This window comes from Phocoena phocoena, chromosome 15 (genome assembly GCF_963924675.1).
Source record: "Phocoena phocoena chromosome 15, mPhoPho1.1, whole genome shotgun sequence".
Lineage (NCBI taxonomy): Eukaryota > Metazoa > Chordata > Mammalia > Artiodactyla > Phocoenidae > Phocoena > Phocoena phocoena.
The window spans coordinates 83,044,335-83,062,136 of record NC_089233.1 but is presented as its reverse complement, the minus strand read 5'-3'; the positions used below and the strand labels follow the sequence as shown (position 1 = coordinate 83,062,136).

The 17,802-nt window shown below is 46.8% G+C and overlaps 1 protein-coding gene across 1 annotated transcript in view; it reads right to left on the bottom strand.

Annotated features, from left to right (window-relative positions):
- VAPB (VAMP associated protein B and C) overlaps positions 1 to 6,582 on the bottom strand; it is a 47,166-nt gene extending 40,584 nt beyond the window's left edge. The window contains exon 1 of the mRNA XM_065892335.1: positions 6,207 to 6,582. Coding sequence (XP_065748407.1) covers positions 6,207 to 6,264 — 58 coding nt within the window. The 5' untranslated portion in view covers positions 6,265 to 6,582. The remainder of the gene's footprint in view (positions 1 to 6,206) is intronic.
- Positions 6,583 to 17,802: the final 11,220 nt, after the last annotated feature.

Here is a 17,802-nt window from a genome sequence, read left to right as displayed (position 1 = left end):
CTCCATCACAGGACTGTGCTACAGATTAAACAGTAAGATGAAGAACATAAAGCATCTACCACAGTCCCTCGACTTTGTGGTCTACCTTCTGGAAATTAAGCATTTATCTTCTAGAAACGTTCATTCTTCCCTCACCTTTTCTTTCCTCTCATATTGCAAAATGAATGTCAGCTCCACTACGGCCACTGCTTTTAACTCCAGACCCACCCTACTGCGGGGTCTACTAAGTGGTGGACCTCCACCGCTCAGCCCCTTACAAATATGCCCTCTGCTCCCAGCTCCCTTGGTGCGGGGTTCTGTCCCTCTCCAATCTTTGAGCACCCTCCAGCCTTTAAAGACAGCCCAAGGAACTTAGAGTCTTAAAGGTTACAAAGCCACATCACAAGCAATTCAAATCTAGGTAAACGGTCCAGGGGGCCATAACACTGTCTTCAAGTACAAGCCAAAAGACAAACAGTCTCAATCTCTTTCTCCCCCAAAATATTTATTTCCCTAACACCCTTCCCAAAGAGGCGAAGGTTCTAAGACCCTACTGAAATGCCAGCTGGACACTAACTCAAACACATCATGGGTACCTGTGAGAATGTGTGCACACCAGCAGTACTTTAGGTGCCCACACGGGCGTGCACACACAAACACAGCCAAAAGCCTGACTGAAGACACTACTTGACACAGATGAAAAGAAATAGTAACCTGCTAGTCAAAAACTGATAATAACCCCTCTGAAGGGATGAAGGAAAACTCTAGGAAGGTATTTCTATACCTTTACAGTTTTGTGCCATTAATGCTAAATTAGTAAATGAAAGCACTTCAAGATTTTTCCCTTGGGACTATGGCATTTTCTCAACGATTTTTTTTTTCCATGCAAGGGGGGAAAAATCCAAAAGCACATTAAGGCATTGTTTCTAGACATCAACAGCTTTTGTTTAAACAACGTATTTAACATTTTGAAAAACAGATATTCTAGAGATACTATTTTGCAACACTGGTATTTTTAAAAATAGTCTTAAAATGACTGTCAAGTTCAGTAATTTTGTTCCCATAATGAAGCTCTTTAAACAACTGTTGTTTTTGTAAAGCTAGCAGCCTAGGTCTGTCAGGTAAAAACTTCGAAGAATGTGCACATCCACCGAACAAGGGCCAAAGCAATCCTGGATATGCTACGCTGATGACAGCCTAGAGAGGGGGGCCTAGAATGATAGAAAAGGAGGAAGCAAGCCTGGAAGCCATAATGCAACTTTGTTTTTAACACAATCCCCAGTGCAAAATAACTGCTCAGAAGGCTTTTATTTTATTTTATTAAAGACACTCAATGGCAACCTTGTCTTGACTAATGGAACTCAGCACTCTTTGTGTTGGTCTTTCTTGCCATCTTGCTGAAAGCTATGCTCATTTGTTCCAAACCATGGTCATCCTTCAGACGGCAAATTTTTCAAATACAAGTGGGAGATATATGAAGCAATCTTGGAGATAATTCCTTATGTAAAAATTCAAGTTTCAGGTTCTAAAAGTCAAGCCTAAGGGTAGTATTTGAGTATAACCAATGTAGTTTACTCCCTTGATTCCTCCCCTCATTTTCAGCAACTTAGTGGTAATACTACAGGGTCAAAGTTCTCAGTATTTTGCCTTCAGCACTGGAAGGAAAGATGCTATATAATTTTAATAAATAAAAGACAGTGTTAATAATGTTTAAGAGTTCACCTCTTTAATAAGCACCGATTCAGACTAATTATTTTAATAAATCCACACTTGGATGCAAAGCTACCAGGTTTATTATGAAGAAAACTGTTCACGTTACAACCACACACAAGGAACTATCACCATGTAAGCACATAGCCGAGAACTATCCATTTCTTCCTTAAGGAGTTAACTGTGAAGAAGAGAAGTAAATAAGTGCGTAAAAGTAAGTTAACTTCTACTTCACAAATAACACAATCTACAAAGACTTACGTTTGACTAAAGGTTGGTAAGTTTAATGCCACTTGCTTCTTATAAGCAAGCCGGTTAATAATTAAATAAATGAAGACGATCTATTCAGGATGGATTTAAAGCACTACCATAAAGAACCTTAAGCACACTGCTGACACTTTGCTGTGCTGTAAAACACGGTCTGCTCTGTGTGATCGTGAAACGTTAAGGAAATCAGTGCTGTGCTAAAACGAGAGAATTAATGCTGTAACCAGCATCTCAAAGATAATTACTGCATTGAACAGACTATATCTACAAGGTGTTATATTTTTTAGCTTCCTAAATACTAAACTACACGTTAACCTAAGAGGGTGAACTAATGCTTTTAAGCACGCTTTCCTTATACAAAAGAGACTGTCCCTAACCTATCTACCCAAGTTCCTATTTCCACCCCAAAGTGGTAATCAACCACACCAATCCAGTGGTGCTACCCCACCTGTGACCCACACTGACCAACAGCAGGACTACCTGAAACTTCTAGAAGGCCACTGGTTTAGTCACACAAGAAAGCAAAAGTAATGGGTCCACTGCAGGTTTAAATCTTAACTAATCAGCCCATGAGGACGGTTAACTGACCATTCTCAGGTGACAGTATCACGAGATGGGGGAGAATGCTAGAATGTGAAGAAGGATTAAGAGTCCTGGGCAATGACCAAGAAAATACAAGACATACTACTCACCATGGATGGAATCAATGGAAGGGGGAGGGGAGGAGAAAAACAAGAGATACAAAATGCCCTGAAAGTGACTCGTTGAAAAAGCTCTCATTGAGCTGGGCAACAAGTGGGGCCTCAGAGTGAAACAGAAAATGATCTGGCCTCGGAAGAGGTAAGAGCAACAGAAAGAGCAATGACGCAAAGCACACATCCCACAGGTTTTAGAAGCGCTTAACTCGTTCAGAAAGGTGTCCCCAATCCCAACAGACCCTACTGTGTCACCAAGGCAAATGTCACAGTGTCATGCTTCCTTCAGGAGGCCAGGAATCCTTCTCCTTTTGACACTTAACACAGTGCAGTGTGGCACTTTCTATAGGACTGAACGAGGGCTTCCCTGGGGGCACAGTGGCTGAGAGTCCGCCTGCCGATGCAGGGGACACAGGTTCGTGCCCCGGTTCGGGAAGATCCCACGTGCCGCGGAGCGGCTGGGCCCGTGAGCCATGGCCGCTGAGCCTGCGCGTCCGGAGCCTGTGCTCCGCGGCGGGAGAGGCCGCGACAGTGAGAGGCCCGCGTACCAAAAAAAAAAAAAAGTAAGACTGAACGAGGTCCTGTAAGTCTGTGTCCTCTTTTCTTCCGCAACATGCTTAACTTCAAAAGCATCACACAAAATGCCCAAGACGAAAAAGAATCCAACATATACAACCCCATATCATTTTAGGTTGCACTTAAAAGATGACTAATTTTTTTCCTCTGGATGACAAGCATTTTAATTATTATCTTCTTAAGCAAAGTTAGCTACGAGTTTGATTCATCTGAGTGAACCGTATGAAGTCAGCGGCATCACCCCAAGCCATCTGGAAGACACCAGTGAAATGTGCCAGTTCGCATCCTGAAACGAATGCGGTCTATACAGCAAAACAGGGTACTGAGCCTCTATTCTGATTTCACGATCTCAGTCCTCAGTTTAAAACTAACCAACAAACAAATCATAAGGGGGTTTACATATGCCTGCGGATACCTCTTCTGAAGCCACAAGCCAACAGCTTTCAACAATCTGACACCGTAACTTTCCTGGATCACTTCCCTAGCAAAAATATCCAGTGACTTTGGCCATCATTACTTTGGTCAACCCTGGGCCAGAGACAGATCACTCTTCTTCGCCATACCTTTCAGGTAAAGAAGTTGAAGTGATGAAACCAGTGGTGTAAATACAACCGATCTCTGCACAATACTGCACAGTTACAAAGCAGCTGAACAGCCATAAGACCAACAAAACTTTCCACACGAGGCAAGGGAGATATGAGCGCCATTCCCATGGAGTAAAGAGTAATCCCAGGCTTTGGGGAGCAAAGTGGCCAGCCCAAGGTCAAACATCACTAAGTACAAGAACTGGGACAAAAACTTTAATTTTCTCCAATTAGTGCCTCTTTCTATGACACCACCTTAGAGGAGAGCGTGTGTACTAGGGGTGGGGTTAAGGTTGCCGGGGATCAGTCAAGGAAGAACTAGCCGAGGAGACACAACACAATGTGAACTTGGACACTGGCTGTGCCTGTGCACGGAGGCCCTAGACGAACTGGCTCCTGTCTACTAGACAGCCTCATCGCCTCCTTTGCCTCGTGACCCCAACAAATGCTCTGTCACTGTCATTCCGAAATACTACTGGCATCCCAAAGGAGCCCAATCATCTCAGTCTTCGTGCCTCTGTACATGCAATTTCCTCCACCTGACAGGCTCCCCAACCATTTCTTCTTTTCACCTGCTTCCATTTGACCTTTAAACTCCGCTCAAATGCCACCTCCTTCCGGAGCTGACCTCCTCAGTGCTCTCAGAGTACTCTGGACTACCTTGTATCACTGCACCGCTCTGGCTGGTTCTGTCATCTGCTCTCTTCCCTACACCGAAGTTCTGGGGTGGGGGGTTGAGGGACAGCAGGGGCCTACATGTGATGTGACTCATCTTCTCCTGGTACCTGGCACATGGAGCAGGCACTGAAATGTCTGTGGACTAAATGAATGAACGTGCCAATTCCCAGGAGTAGCTAAGCCAGGCTTCCAGGGTAGAGAACTTAAGACAACTCAAGTGGAAACCATCACCCTCCATGTTCAGTTGAGTTACCTGGATTGCTTTCTCAGGCGGGCGATGAGAACATCACATAAGCTATAGCACGGTTGTGGAATTATAATCCACGTTAGGTTTTTGGGGTGTTTGTTTTAACTGGAAAACCTTCAGTTGTTTATACATTTGGAGTCACTTCCAAATGTGACAATCTGGAGATTGTTAACCTGGGAGGCTAAGTGACAGCCCCAGCACTGGAGTATTTCCCAGGGGTCGGATAGCATAACCGTTAAAGTGCGAACTCTGAAATCTGGGTTCAAATGTGCCATTTGCCAACTGAGTAACTTTGGGTCAGTTACCAGACACTACCTCCTGCCGGTACATTTAAAGTGGGGTGCCTTGTGGCCAGCAGGCATTCCAATGCCACAAACATCTATCGAGCAGCTACCCTAGACAAGTGCTGGCGACACAGCGGTGACCTGGCCGTCCAACGCAAGCACAGTCTCATGATACCAGCCTGACTTATTTCCTTCACAGCACTTACCACTACCTGAAACACTCTCATGTGCTGGCCTGTCGCCCCTCCCTACAAGGTAAGCTTCATGAGAGCAGGGGTCCTGTCTGTCTTGTCCATTCATATCTCTCAAGGGCCAAGCACCGTCTGCTACACAGTTACTCAGTCCCTTTGGAAAGAAGGAATGACCAAGTCAGAAGAAATCCCCCGGCTCTAATATTTTGCTGGAGAAGGTAGGGGGAAAAGATTAAAAATAAAGGTACACATTTCAAGGGGCTCTGGTTCGCCACAAACACATGTGGCCCCCTGGGCTTCCTCGGGCTCCAGTCCCAGGCGCCTCCGGGGACAAAAAAGATCTCGCCACCCTGACAGCCCCGCACGGCTGCAGAGACATGAGCAACGGGCACGAGAAAGGCAGGAGAAGGAAAGCTGGGCCACGCACCCCGTGGGAACTTCTGCGGACGTCCCTTTCGTTCATTTGCTCAACAGGTACTTATTAGGCTCCTAAGGCATGCGGGGCATAAAGCAGAGACGTGACAAAGTCCTGTCCTCATGGAGCTTCCCTCCTAACATACAGACATGGTACACAAGTGCGTAAAGTGGTCCTTTCAGGGAGTGGTAAGTGCCGAGCTGCCACGAGCAGTTCGCGACAGGGGACGGCCGCAGGTGTCCACGGCGGGGTGGCCGGCCAGCGAGAGGCGACCTCTGACCCAGGACTTGAGCCTTCTCGGCACAGGCGGCCGCCGGGGCCCACACTCAGTGAGGAGGCCGCATTCGGGACAGGAACGGCCACAGCGGCAACGAGGCGACTGTCTTGAGGGCGAGGAGCGGGAGGCTGCGGAGGAGCAGGCCCTGGACTCCCGCGCCCGACGCCTGGCCCTCGGGGCCCGGGAAGCGCGGGCGGGCGGGCGGGCGCCGCGGCCGGGGGGGCCGACGTCACCACCGCGCCGCCGGGCCCTCCGGAGCGCGGGCCGGAGCGGGGGCTGGGGGCGGCGGGCCTCCGGGCTTACCTCGGAATTTGAGCTCGTGTTGCGGCTCGAGGCTCAGGACCTGCTCCACCTTCGCCATGTTCCTCGGCGGCGGAACACCTTCGGCGGGGAGACCCCTGAGAGGTCACCTGGGCCGGGAGGCGTGAATGCTGCGCCCCCTTTAAATTTGGAATGGGGGGGCCAGCCGGGGCGCGGGCGGGGGTCGCCTAAGGGGTGCGCGCCGGGGGGCGGCCTACGCGGTGCAGGCGCAGGGGCGGAGGGCGAGAGCGAAGCCGCGGTGCCCAGCGAGCGCACGGCACGCACGCACGCACACACGCAGAGACGCACGCACGCACGCACGCAGCAGGCCGGCCGCCACGGCCCGGCGCGCGCTCGGGCGGTGGAGAGCTGAGCGCGCCGAGCCCCCTATCGGGCAGTGCGCAGGCGCGGCGCTTGCCGCGGGGGCGGGGCTGCCGGACGCCAGGGGGTGGGGCGTTGCTCAGGTCCGGGGGAGGGGCGCTTGGGGGACGCCGAGAATTGAGGACCGTCCCCCTGAACATTATTTTTTCAGGGCCCGTGGGGTCCAGGCTTTGTGTTAAGTGCTTTACTCAATAATAATAATTAATAAGAATGAACTGCCACTTTCCCCTGCTAATGTGGTGCCAGGCACTTAGAGATTTTGAATAATAAAGTACTATTTATTCTTATTATAAACATGATGTTTATGGGTGAATGATGTGTGCTAGGCACGATGACGTATGGTAAACAATAAATATAAATTTAGTAAGCTACCAATTATTGCTTGCTTATTTTGTGCCACTCTGCTGAACGCTTTGGATAACAACAGCATCAATTATAATAAATAAAAGCTACTCTACATTAAATGTTTGTGTAAACAAGCACTGTGCTGAATCCTGTGCTACTAAATGCAACAAATATTTAGAAATACAATGATCAGAAATATTGACCTGGTTCCTACCCTCTCACTAGAGCCCATAGGAGAGGCAGCCTTTGAATAAATAACTGCACAAAAAAAGTACATGATTAAAAATTACTGAGACCCCTGGACTTCCCTGGTGGTACAGTGGTTAAGAATTCGCCTACCGGGCTTTCCTGGTGGCGCAGTGGTTGAGAATCTGCCTGACAATGCAGGGGACACGGGTTCGAGCCCTGGTCCGGGAAGATCCCACATGCCACAGAGCAACTAGACCCGTGAGCAACTACTGCGCCTGCGTGTCTGGAGCCTGTGCTCCGCAACAAGAGAGGCTGCAATAGTGAGAGGCCCGCGCACCACGATGAAGAGTGGCCCCCGCTTGCCACAACTAGAGAAAGCCCTCGTACAGAAACGAAGACCCAACACAGCCATAAATACATAAATTAATTAATTAATTAAATAAAGGAATTCCCTTTAAAAAAAAAACAACAACAACTCTAAGTCCAATGGTGTCATGCCCCTGCTTAAACCCCCAATGTCACTCATCTCACTTAGAATAAATTCCAAAGCCTCCCATGGCCTTAAGGCTCTGTGAGACCTGGTTTCTGCCAGTTTCTCTGAACTCATCCCCCCGCCCCACCTCCAAAAAAGAGAGAGAAAAAAAAAAAAAAGAATTCGCCTACCAAAGCAGGGGACACGGGTTGGAGCCCTGGGCCGGGAAGATCCCACATGCCACAGAGCAACTAAGCCGGTGAGCCACAGCTACTGAGCCAGTGCTCTAGAGCCCACAAGCCACAACCACTGAAGCCCACGAGCCACAACTACTGACCCTGCGTGCCTAGAGCCCATGCTCTGCGACAAGAGAAGCCACTGCAATGAGAAGCCCACGCACTGCAATGAAGAGTAGCCCCTGCTCACCGTAAGCAACAAAGACCTGACAGAGCCAAAAATAATAAATAATTAATTTAAAAAAAAAGTTACTGAGACACCATGTCTGCTTGGCCTCAAAAGTGAACACTTCACCTCATTATTGACATTTAAATTTTACTTCGTTATGTAATGTTTACTACATAAAATATGTATTAATCTTCTCCTTTTCACATATAGATGAAACACAGCAAATAGCTAACACGGACCCTACACGGCAGGCATATGGGGATTCTTTGTACTATTTTTCCCACTTTTCAGTATGCTTGGAATTCTTCATAATAAAAAGGTTTTTTTAAAGAAAATCTTTGTCTTTTAACTACAGCATTTGGTCGATTTATACTTATTATATTTATGGTATATATGGATTTCCTCTTATATACTCTATTTATGTTGTTTTAGTGATTACTCTTTACTTTGCTCTCTGAAAATAAAAGCACTTAGGCATACTTCAATCACCCATCCCCTAAATTGTATGCCTTAATTATAGTATATTTTAATCTTTTCCTTTTTCACCAGTGAGTCATTACTAAATTGTTTACATAGTCAATGTTGGTTTAGACACAACCACACAGTTACCAGTTTCTTTACTCATCTTTTCTTCTTGCATCTCAGAACTTACAACCAGGATCACTTTCCTCGTGCCTGAAGTAGAGCCTCTAAACTCTATTTCAGTGAGTTGGTTGGAGCAAATGCTATCGGTTTTTGTTCATCTGAAAATTACTTTATTTTTCCCTTGTTCTTGCAAGATATTTTGGCTGGTTTACTAGAGGGATAATTGTTCTCTCTCAGGGCTGTGAGGATGCCGCCACTGACTTCCAGCTTTCGTTGTTACTGCTGAAGTTTCAGATGACAATATCCTCATTATTCCTTCAAAAATAATCCGTTCTGGGCTTCCCTGGTGGCTCAGTGGTTAAGAATCCACCTGCCAATGCAGGGGACATGAGTTCAAGCCCCGGTCTGGGAAGGTTCCACGTGCCGCGGAGCAACTAAGCCCATGCGCCACAACTACTGAGCCTGCGCTCTAGAGCCCATGAGCCACAACTACTGAAGCCTGAGCACCTAGAGAGCCCATGCTCCGCAACAAGAGAAGCCATGACAATGAGAAGCCCATGTACCGCAACTAAGAGTAGCCCTCACTCGCCACAACTAGAGAAAGCGCGCGTGCAGCAACGAAGACCCAACACAGCCAATAAATAAATTAATTAAATAAATAAAATTTTTTAAATATAAAAAATAAAAAGTTTTTTCCTGTTGTTCTGGGGTTCTGCAGTTTTATCACGATGTATCTTTTAATTTATTGTCTTAGCCCATTCAGGCTGCTTTAACAAAATACCATATAGACTGGATGGCTTAAATAACGACATTTATTTCTCACAGTTCTGGAGACTGGGAAACTCAAGATCAAAGCACCAGCAAATTCTGTGCCAGGAAAGAGCCCACTTTCGGTTCATAGTCAGCTATTTTCTTGCTCTCTGGGGTCACTTTTATAAGGGCACTAATCCTATTCATGAGGTCTCCCCGCTCATGACCTCATCACCCCAAAGACCAGAGGTCCTTAATACCATCATTCAGGAATTGGGTTTCAGCATATGAATTTTGGGGAGGATACAAATGTTCAGTCTATAGCATTTATCCTGCTCGAATTCCCGAGGGTTTCTGAATTTGTTGACTTGTATCTTTCAAGGTTCTGGAAAATTCTCAAACAACATTTAAAAATTTTTTTAAACTGTTGTAAATACACATAGCATATAGTTTACTACCTTAGTCATTTTAACTGTACAGTTCAATGATATTGAATACATTCGCATTATTGTGCAACCATGACCACCATCCGTCTCCAGAACTCTTTTCCTCTTGCAACTAGAACTCCATACCCAAAAAACAATAAGTCCCCATTCCCCCTCCCCACAGCCCCTGGTAATCACCATTCTACTTTCAGTCTCTATGAACGTGACTACTCTAAGTAAGTGGAATTGTACAGTGTCTGGCTTATTTCACTCAGCATAATGTCTTCAAGATTCACCCATGTTGGAGCATGTGTGACAATGTCTCTTTTAAATGTTACTTTAGTCCATCCTCTCACTCTTTTCTCCCAGAAGTCTGACTAGTAGTTTACTCAACCAGTATTCTTCAAACTGCAGGTTGTTTCCCAAAGGCAACATAAAATCACCGTTCTCCGTGTGTCTTTGCCTCTCTGTCATAGCTTCATCTGTCACCTCTGTGTCCCGATATTTCTTCAGATCTCTCTTGCAGTCAGTAATTTTCCCTTAGACTGCCGATAAACCTCTTCCAGGAGTTTTTCATTTCAGTTATTTTTTTTTAAGCCTCTAAGTTCTATTTTGTGCCTTTATACAACTAAGGATCACATTGGCAGGTCTCTAATATTGGTCTCAGGCCCCCCTCCATGCAGGGAATGGTGCCGTATTGGGGTTTCAGTGTTGGTCTCCACTGTTGTCACTTCAGGCAGTGGCAGTGGCCAGGTCAGCTTGATGAGGGGAAGTCCATGTTCTTGGGCCCATGCAGAGCTTCCACACCTGCTACCATGAACACTTTTAAGTAAACTCAGTGTACAAGCAATGGCGGGGCTGGCCCAGAATTTGTCACCGTGTCCAGTGGATTATTACTGAGTCACTGATGCCCTGGGGTGGGCATTCACATGGGACACTGGAAATATCTTCGCACTGAGCTCATCCTGGGAGGCATCCACATCACCCTTCCCCACACCTCCTTCTCACGAAATCCGGTTCTGCTGTATCTGTTCCTGGCCACCCACTCGCCACGGGTCAGTGTACATCTGTGCTTCTGGTCATCTCTCAGCCAGACAAAGTAAACATCTAAATGTACTGCCTGAGATTCTGGAAAATCTATGGATTCCACTTATGTTGTAATTCTGCAACCTGACCAGTTCAATCTGGGCTATGATTTTCAGCAAGGTCGAAAACCTATAGCTGCAAGAAATAAAGGATTATTTTAGGGCTCTGTAGAATCTCTCTGGCTTTCCAACCGTGACTTAAGCTGAGAGGTTAAAGAGCTTGTCATTTACCTTCCATAACAGTTCCAGGAGGAAATTCCCTGGCCACAGTGGTTAGGACTCCTCACTCTCACTGCCAAGGGCCCAGGTTCAATCCCTGGCCAGAGAACTAAGATCCCACAAGCCATGTGGCCAAAAAAAAAAAAGAAAAAGCTCCAGGAACTCAGATGCAGCCACCCACCCCCCCACACACAGTCCCGTGGTCATCACTGCCACGTCAGGGGTAGCAGCCACTCGGCTCTCCCGGGCCCTTGCTGCTGTGGGCACTACATCACAGTCAGATGCAGGTGCGAAGGCAAGTAGTAGTGATGCCACACTGCATATTACTTGTAACCCACGCTGGATGCTAAACTGACTCTCTGGGATAACAATAACTGATCTGTAGTTTGGGCAGATTTCTGTGATGCAAACACTCCCACCATGACCGATTTTAAGCCACCTATGGAACATCGCGGAACACAGAGTTAAAAGAGACGCACCATTGGCTTCTGCGAGCTGGTCCGAGCCTAGCACACCCTTGCCTCTGTTCCACACCCCGTGGGCACCACAGTCAAGCATGAGGATGTGGCTAAGTCAGCCCCAGAATCCCCTCTTCGAGGGTCTGTTTCCTGGGACCACTCTTGGTACAAAGTACTCTATCAGTCAAGGTCCAGCCAGGAAAGCAGAAACTACAGCAGTTATTTTGACAAAGATAATTTAGTGTGAGGAAATGGTTAATCAGGTAAGGGGGAACTGTAAAAGCCAGAAGAGGAAGACGCCGAGGTATCGCGAGGGTAGTGCGGCGGGGGGCAGGGGAACATAGGCAAGGTGTCGGGTCATTAGACCCCAGGAGCTCAGAGGAGAGGCTTGTGCAAGTGGGAGCAGACTGGCCAGTGCCAGGGCCTCTGAGGGGATGCAGCGAGGATGCTTCTGGGATCACCCCCCAGAAAGGAGCAGGATGCTGCCAGGTGGAGGGTGGCTGCTGAGGTGACAGCGACAGGAGCACGCAGCAGACAGGAGGAGCAAGACCCCCTTCTCAGCCCTCCTGCCTTTGGGTCTTCCTCAAGCGCCTGTACTGAGGGAACCTGACAGGAAAGCAGCTGCCTGAGGAGAAATGAGTGGACAGGGCTCCAGCTCCAGCACCTCAGAGCAGAGAGCAGAGGGTTGGTTTAGAGCCGAGGGGAAATGGCTTCCTAATCCCCACACCCTCTTTGATTTCTTTAAACACTGAAGACTGTTTACAACTTTCTCAGTAGCTGAAGTGCGTGCAGTTTCAATGCTGTTGTTCCCGCTGGCTCAGGGCGTCCTGTTTCCTTGTGTGTTTTATGATCTTTCACCTTATTTATGGGAATCTTTTGAGGTCTGATGTTGCCATCACCCATCACCACGTAGCTAATCACTCCAAAGCCCAGTGGCTTCAGACGTCACACACTGTCAGTCTCCCTCGCACGCATCGGGGGGGGTGATGCCTGGCCTCTCATGAGGCGACAGGAAGAGAAGGGCTGAGGCCGTGCAGGGAGTTTAGAACCAGCTGCAAAGTTAGAGGGCATGGCCCCTGAGACGGCCCTCATTTCAGACACCAATGGCCAGTGTCAGGGGAGGTGGTGCTCCTAAAATCACCCTCAGGTGTGACAATTCAATAGCAGGACTCACAGAACTCATGAAAGCTGGTGTACTCATGGTTATGGTTTATTACAGGAAAAGGACTCATGGTTATGGTTTATTACAGGAAAAGGACTCATGGTTATGGTTTATTACAGGAAAAGGACACAGATTCGCGTCAGCCAAGTGAGGAAGCACATGTGGCAGAGGATTCTTAACATGGAGCTCCCATTGCCCTCCCCCTGTGGGGTTGGGAAGTGTTACTCTTCAGGGTCAATGTGTGACAATGTGCACAGAGCATCACCAGCCGGGGAAGCTCACCTGAGCTTCTGTGTCCAGAGTTCCAGAGTTTTTATTGGGGCTCCATTACATAGGCACAACTGGTCCACCAATTGCCCATAGGGCTGTTTCAGTCTCCAGGTTCAACTGATATCATGTGACCCTAAGTCACACTGTTGCTATTTCTGGCATGGCCAGTCCCCTTTCTCAGGCTATCTGCATATGCACCTCCCCACTCCGGTGCCCTATATCACACTGTGAAGACTATCCAGTATAACCTGAGATCCTCAGGCAAACAGATACTCCTATCAGTCACAAAATCCCAAGGGTCCAGAGATCACCCCCCGGAAGGCTGGACAAAGGCCAGACCTTGATTTGGGCAAGTCCAAATTCCCCATTCTACAGGCTGGAATCACAGGAAGGCTCAGATGCTCACATGTCTGGCACCTGGCCAGGAGGTCTCAGCAGCTGGAACACCTGGGGCTCCATGGCCACTGCCCTCTGACATCACATTTACCCACATAGTCCCTCCACATGGAGGCTGCGGGGGGCAGGACTTTCTACATGGCAGCTCAGGGCTTGAAAGCCAGTGTCTTGATGTTACTGAGCCCAATTTGGGTCCACTCGCCCACACGCGGTAAAGCCCATCTACTGACACTGGGTCGTGGTGAAGGAAAGTGCAACATTTAATACAGGGCGCCAACAAGGAGTCCAGGCAGACAGTGCTTAGAAGACCCAAACTGCCCAAGGGCTTTCAGGGAAAGGTTTTAAAGACAGGGTGAGGGAGAGGGGTTGTGGGGTGTGTGATCAGCTCGTGGACTTTCTTCTGATTGGTTGGTGGTGAGGTAATCGGGAGTCAACATCATCAACCTTCTGGTTCTAACTGGTCTGGGGTCTCCATGCTTGTGGGCAGCACGCAGTTAACTTCTTCCACCTGGTGGGGGTTTTTCAGAATCTACAAAACAGCTCACGGGATGTGGCTCAGAATATTATCTCTAGCCCTTGAGGAGGAACCAAAGTCCTTGACTTTGTTTAACAGCTAAACATTATTATTTTGTCTTGCTTGACTGTTCTCCTTTCTTTCTGCATTTCCTCACTTCTCTGATTAAATTTATTCTTTTTCTAAAGTTTTTCTACAGACAAAAGGCAGGTGGAGGGCATGGCAGGGAGCAGAGGGTCAGGTCCTGGTCTGGGAAGGCCCCATAGGGTCCTGCTCAGTTACACTGAGAGAGGGAGAGAGAAACAGAGAACAGGTGAGCCAGGTAGAGGCTGTGTCACCTTTTGTAAACTGGTGTCAGAAGTCACCCAGGGCCACTTATGCACTGCATTCTATCCTTCCAGGCAGTCAAGAGGCCTGTCCAGGTTCAAAGGGAGGGGACAGAGACTCTACTTCCAGATGGGGGTGTGGCAAGGTCCTAGTAGAGCACATGGGGCAGGAAACATCATTGCTCCGTTTGTGGAATATCCAGTCTTCTGCCAGGTAGGGGGCAGGGATGGGCACCAGCCAGGGTAACCTCAAACCTTTGGAAGGTTGCCCTATTTTCACGAGTCTCGGAGGAAATGGCCTTTTCCCTTCCCTTTGGAGCTGGGGGCAGTCTTTTCAGCTGACTGTACATTGAAGGCCGCTGCTAGACTTCCCACCTGGGGTGGGCCCTGAACTTTGTCTTTCATCCTATGAAACCCAAAAGACTGAGAAAATCACGCTCACAACGTCAGTTTTCCAGGACAGAACCCAGCTCCGGACTCGGCTTCTCAACGAGGGTTTCAATCTCCTTTTCTTTTTTGGCATCAGGGCACCCCTGGTTCCAGCTGCTCGATGCTCTTAGAACACGAGTTGTTTTGATTGGGAGGGTCACGCAGAATATCCAATCCTCCTCCATACTGACAGAAATAGGAGTCTCATGAAGAGGGTTTTCATGTTAAAATACTTTCTTATCTTGTTTTTCCAAAACAAACAACTTTTTGTTGAAGTATAGTTGATTTACAATGTTGTGTTAGTTTCTGGTGTATGGCAAAGTGATTCAGTTTTATATATATAATATATATATAAATATACATATATAATATATATATATATACACACACATATATATATTTACCTGTGCCATACAGTAGGTCCTTGTCGTTTATCTATTTTATCATGTTAAAATATTTTCATTGCATCCAGCTCTCAGATCTCAGTTTCTAATATCATTCCCAATAAATGGAACCAGGATGCCACAGAAAAATGGCTGATTCTAAGAAGGGAGCATGGAACATATGAAATGGAGCATCTTAGAGTGCCTGGAAATAAGGAAGTGCTCAAAAGACGAAACTAGGTGGTATGTCAAAGGGACACAGGAGCCAGTGAAAGAGTTCCCAGTGGAACAGTTTAAGCAACAGCGATCAATAGCGTAGTATTGGATTATAACCTGAAGAGTAAAATAAATACCCATGAGTCCATACTGATATGAATCATTTATTGAGTAAATAGAGTAGAAAAGACAGAAGAATTCCAAATAACTTATGTTAGCTTTTTCTCCCTCAAAGAGGTGGGGCATAACCCCCCACCCCCTGAGTGATGGCTATGTTTAGTGACTTCTTTCCAAAGAGTACAAGATGGAAAGTAGGGAAATAGTAACTCTATGAAGAGAGACCTGGCAAATGGTACCCCAGCTGGGTGATCAATGATAAGTCATGGTGGGAGCATGGACCGTTGATACGATGTGATGAGAAGGGCAATTCACCTCTGTGGTATTCCCCCCCCCGCCCCCGCCGAAGCCCACAGTTCCGGTCTAATCACAAGGAAAACATTGGAAAAACCCAAACTGAGGGACGTCCTACAAAATACCTGAGCAGCACTCCTGAAACTGTCAAGGTCATCAAAAACAAGGAAAGTCTTAGAAACTGTCACAGCCCAGAGAAGCCTCAGGAGATGTGATGATTAAATGTCACGTGGTGTCCTAGGTGGGGTCTTGGAACAGAAAAGGGGCATCAGGGAAAACCAAGGAAATCTGTATAAAATATGGACTTCAGTTAACAGTAACATGGTCATCACATGAATAGTGGTTCATTAGTTGTGACAACGTATCACATGGAAGACGTTAGAGATAGAGGAGACTGGGTGCTGGGCACATAGACACTCTCTTTACTATCTTTGCAACTTTTCTTTTAAAAAGAATTTTTATTGAAATATAGTTGATTTACAATGTTGTGTTACTTTCAGGTATATGGCAAAGTGATTCAGTTATACATATACATATTCTTTTTTAGATTCTTTTCCCTTATAGGTTATTTTAAGATATTGAGTAGAGTTCCCTGTGCTCTGCAGTAGGTCCTTGTTGGTTATCTATTTTACATACAGTAGTGTGTGTATGTTAATCCCAAATCCCTATTTTATCCCTCCCCCCGGGCTTTGCAAATTTTTTGTAACTCCAAATCTATTTTAAATTTAAAAGTTTATTTAAAATATTATTATTGGATTTTCAAACACCTAAATTGGCATTCTCTATAGTGCAATCAGTTACGGTTGCTCTCTGACCCTCAAATTCTTTGATAACCAGAAAGCATAAGGTTGAAGCACATTGAAGAAATGGGTGGCTTTGTCGAACTGGTGTCTCACCCCCTTTCCTGCTTCGGAAATGCCGCCACCCCTGGCTGTCCAAATCCCACCCATCCTTCCTGGCCTCAGTCAGTCACTCACTCGTTCTCTCTTTCATTCATTCACTCATCCAAGCAGCATTTCCCAGGATCCACTGCATCAGCATCCTGCAGTGGATAGATTTAACCTTGGCTACAAAGGACCTTACTGTCTAGTGAGGGGAGTCAAGAAGAAAGATACCAAGAGACAATGAACTTTACTCTGGGGACTGGGAGAAAACTTAAAAGCTCATAGGGTATTAGAGAATAATCTTGGGAAAACAGTAGGAAAGATCTTGCCAGACAGAAAAGAGAAGGAAGAGTTCTCCAAGTAGAGGAATAGCAAATGCAAAGGCCCTGGGGTACACGGCCTGCCAGGGCCTATCTGGGGAAAGGCAAGGAGTAATACAACTTTCTCAAATTCATTTAGCTCCTGCTCTGTGTCAGGCAGTAGGTTAGCATATGTATTTGTTTCCTATAGTGCTGTAACAAATGACCACAAAAGTGTGGCTTAAAACAGCACACGGGACTTCCCTGGTTGTCCAGTGGGTAAGACTCTGCGCTTCCAATGCAGGGGGCCTGGGTTCGATCCCTGGTTGGGGAACTAGATCCCACATGCATGCCGCAACTAAGAGTCTGAGTGCCGCAACTAAGAAGTCCGCATGCCACAACTAAAGATCCCACATGCCGCAACTAAACATGCTACAGTGAAGACCTGGCACAGCCAAAATAGATAGATAGATAGATAGATAGATAGATAAATTAATTTAAAAAATAATAATTTTTTAAAAAGCACACATTTATTATCTTACAGTTCTGGAGGTCAGCAGTTTGAAATGGGTCCTACGAGGCTAAAATCCATCTGTGCTCCATCTGCAGGCTCCTTGCCTTTTCCAGCTCCTGGAGGTTGGCCACAGACCTTGGCTTCTTGCCCCTTCCTCCATCTTCAAAGCCAGCAACATAGCATCTTCGACCTTCTTCTCCCATGGACCTCTACTTCCCATGTATTGAGTGTGTACGTGTGGGCCAGATACTGCACCAAGTGCTTTGTTTATATTAACTTGTTTAATCATCACCATGTCAAGAGGGTGATCTAGCCCCACTTTACAGACGAGGAGACCAAAGCACTGAGAAGCATACCAGCAAGGGCCAGGGTGATGGGCCTTCTGTTGTGCTATAGAGTCTAGGTGTCACCCTTGGCTATCCTAGAGGATGTCCTATCCAGATGAGTAACATGACCAAATGCATTGGTTCTTTGTTTTGTT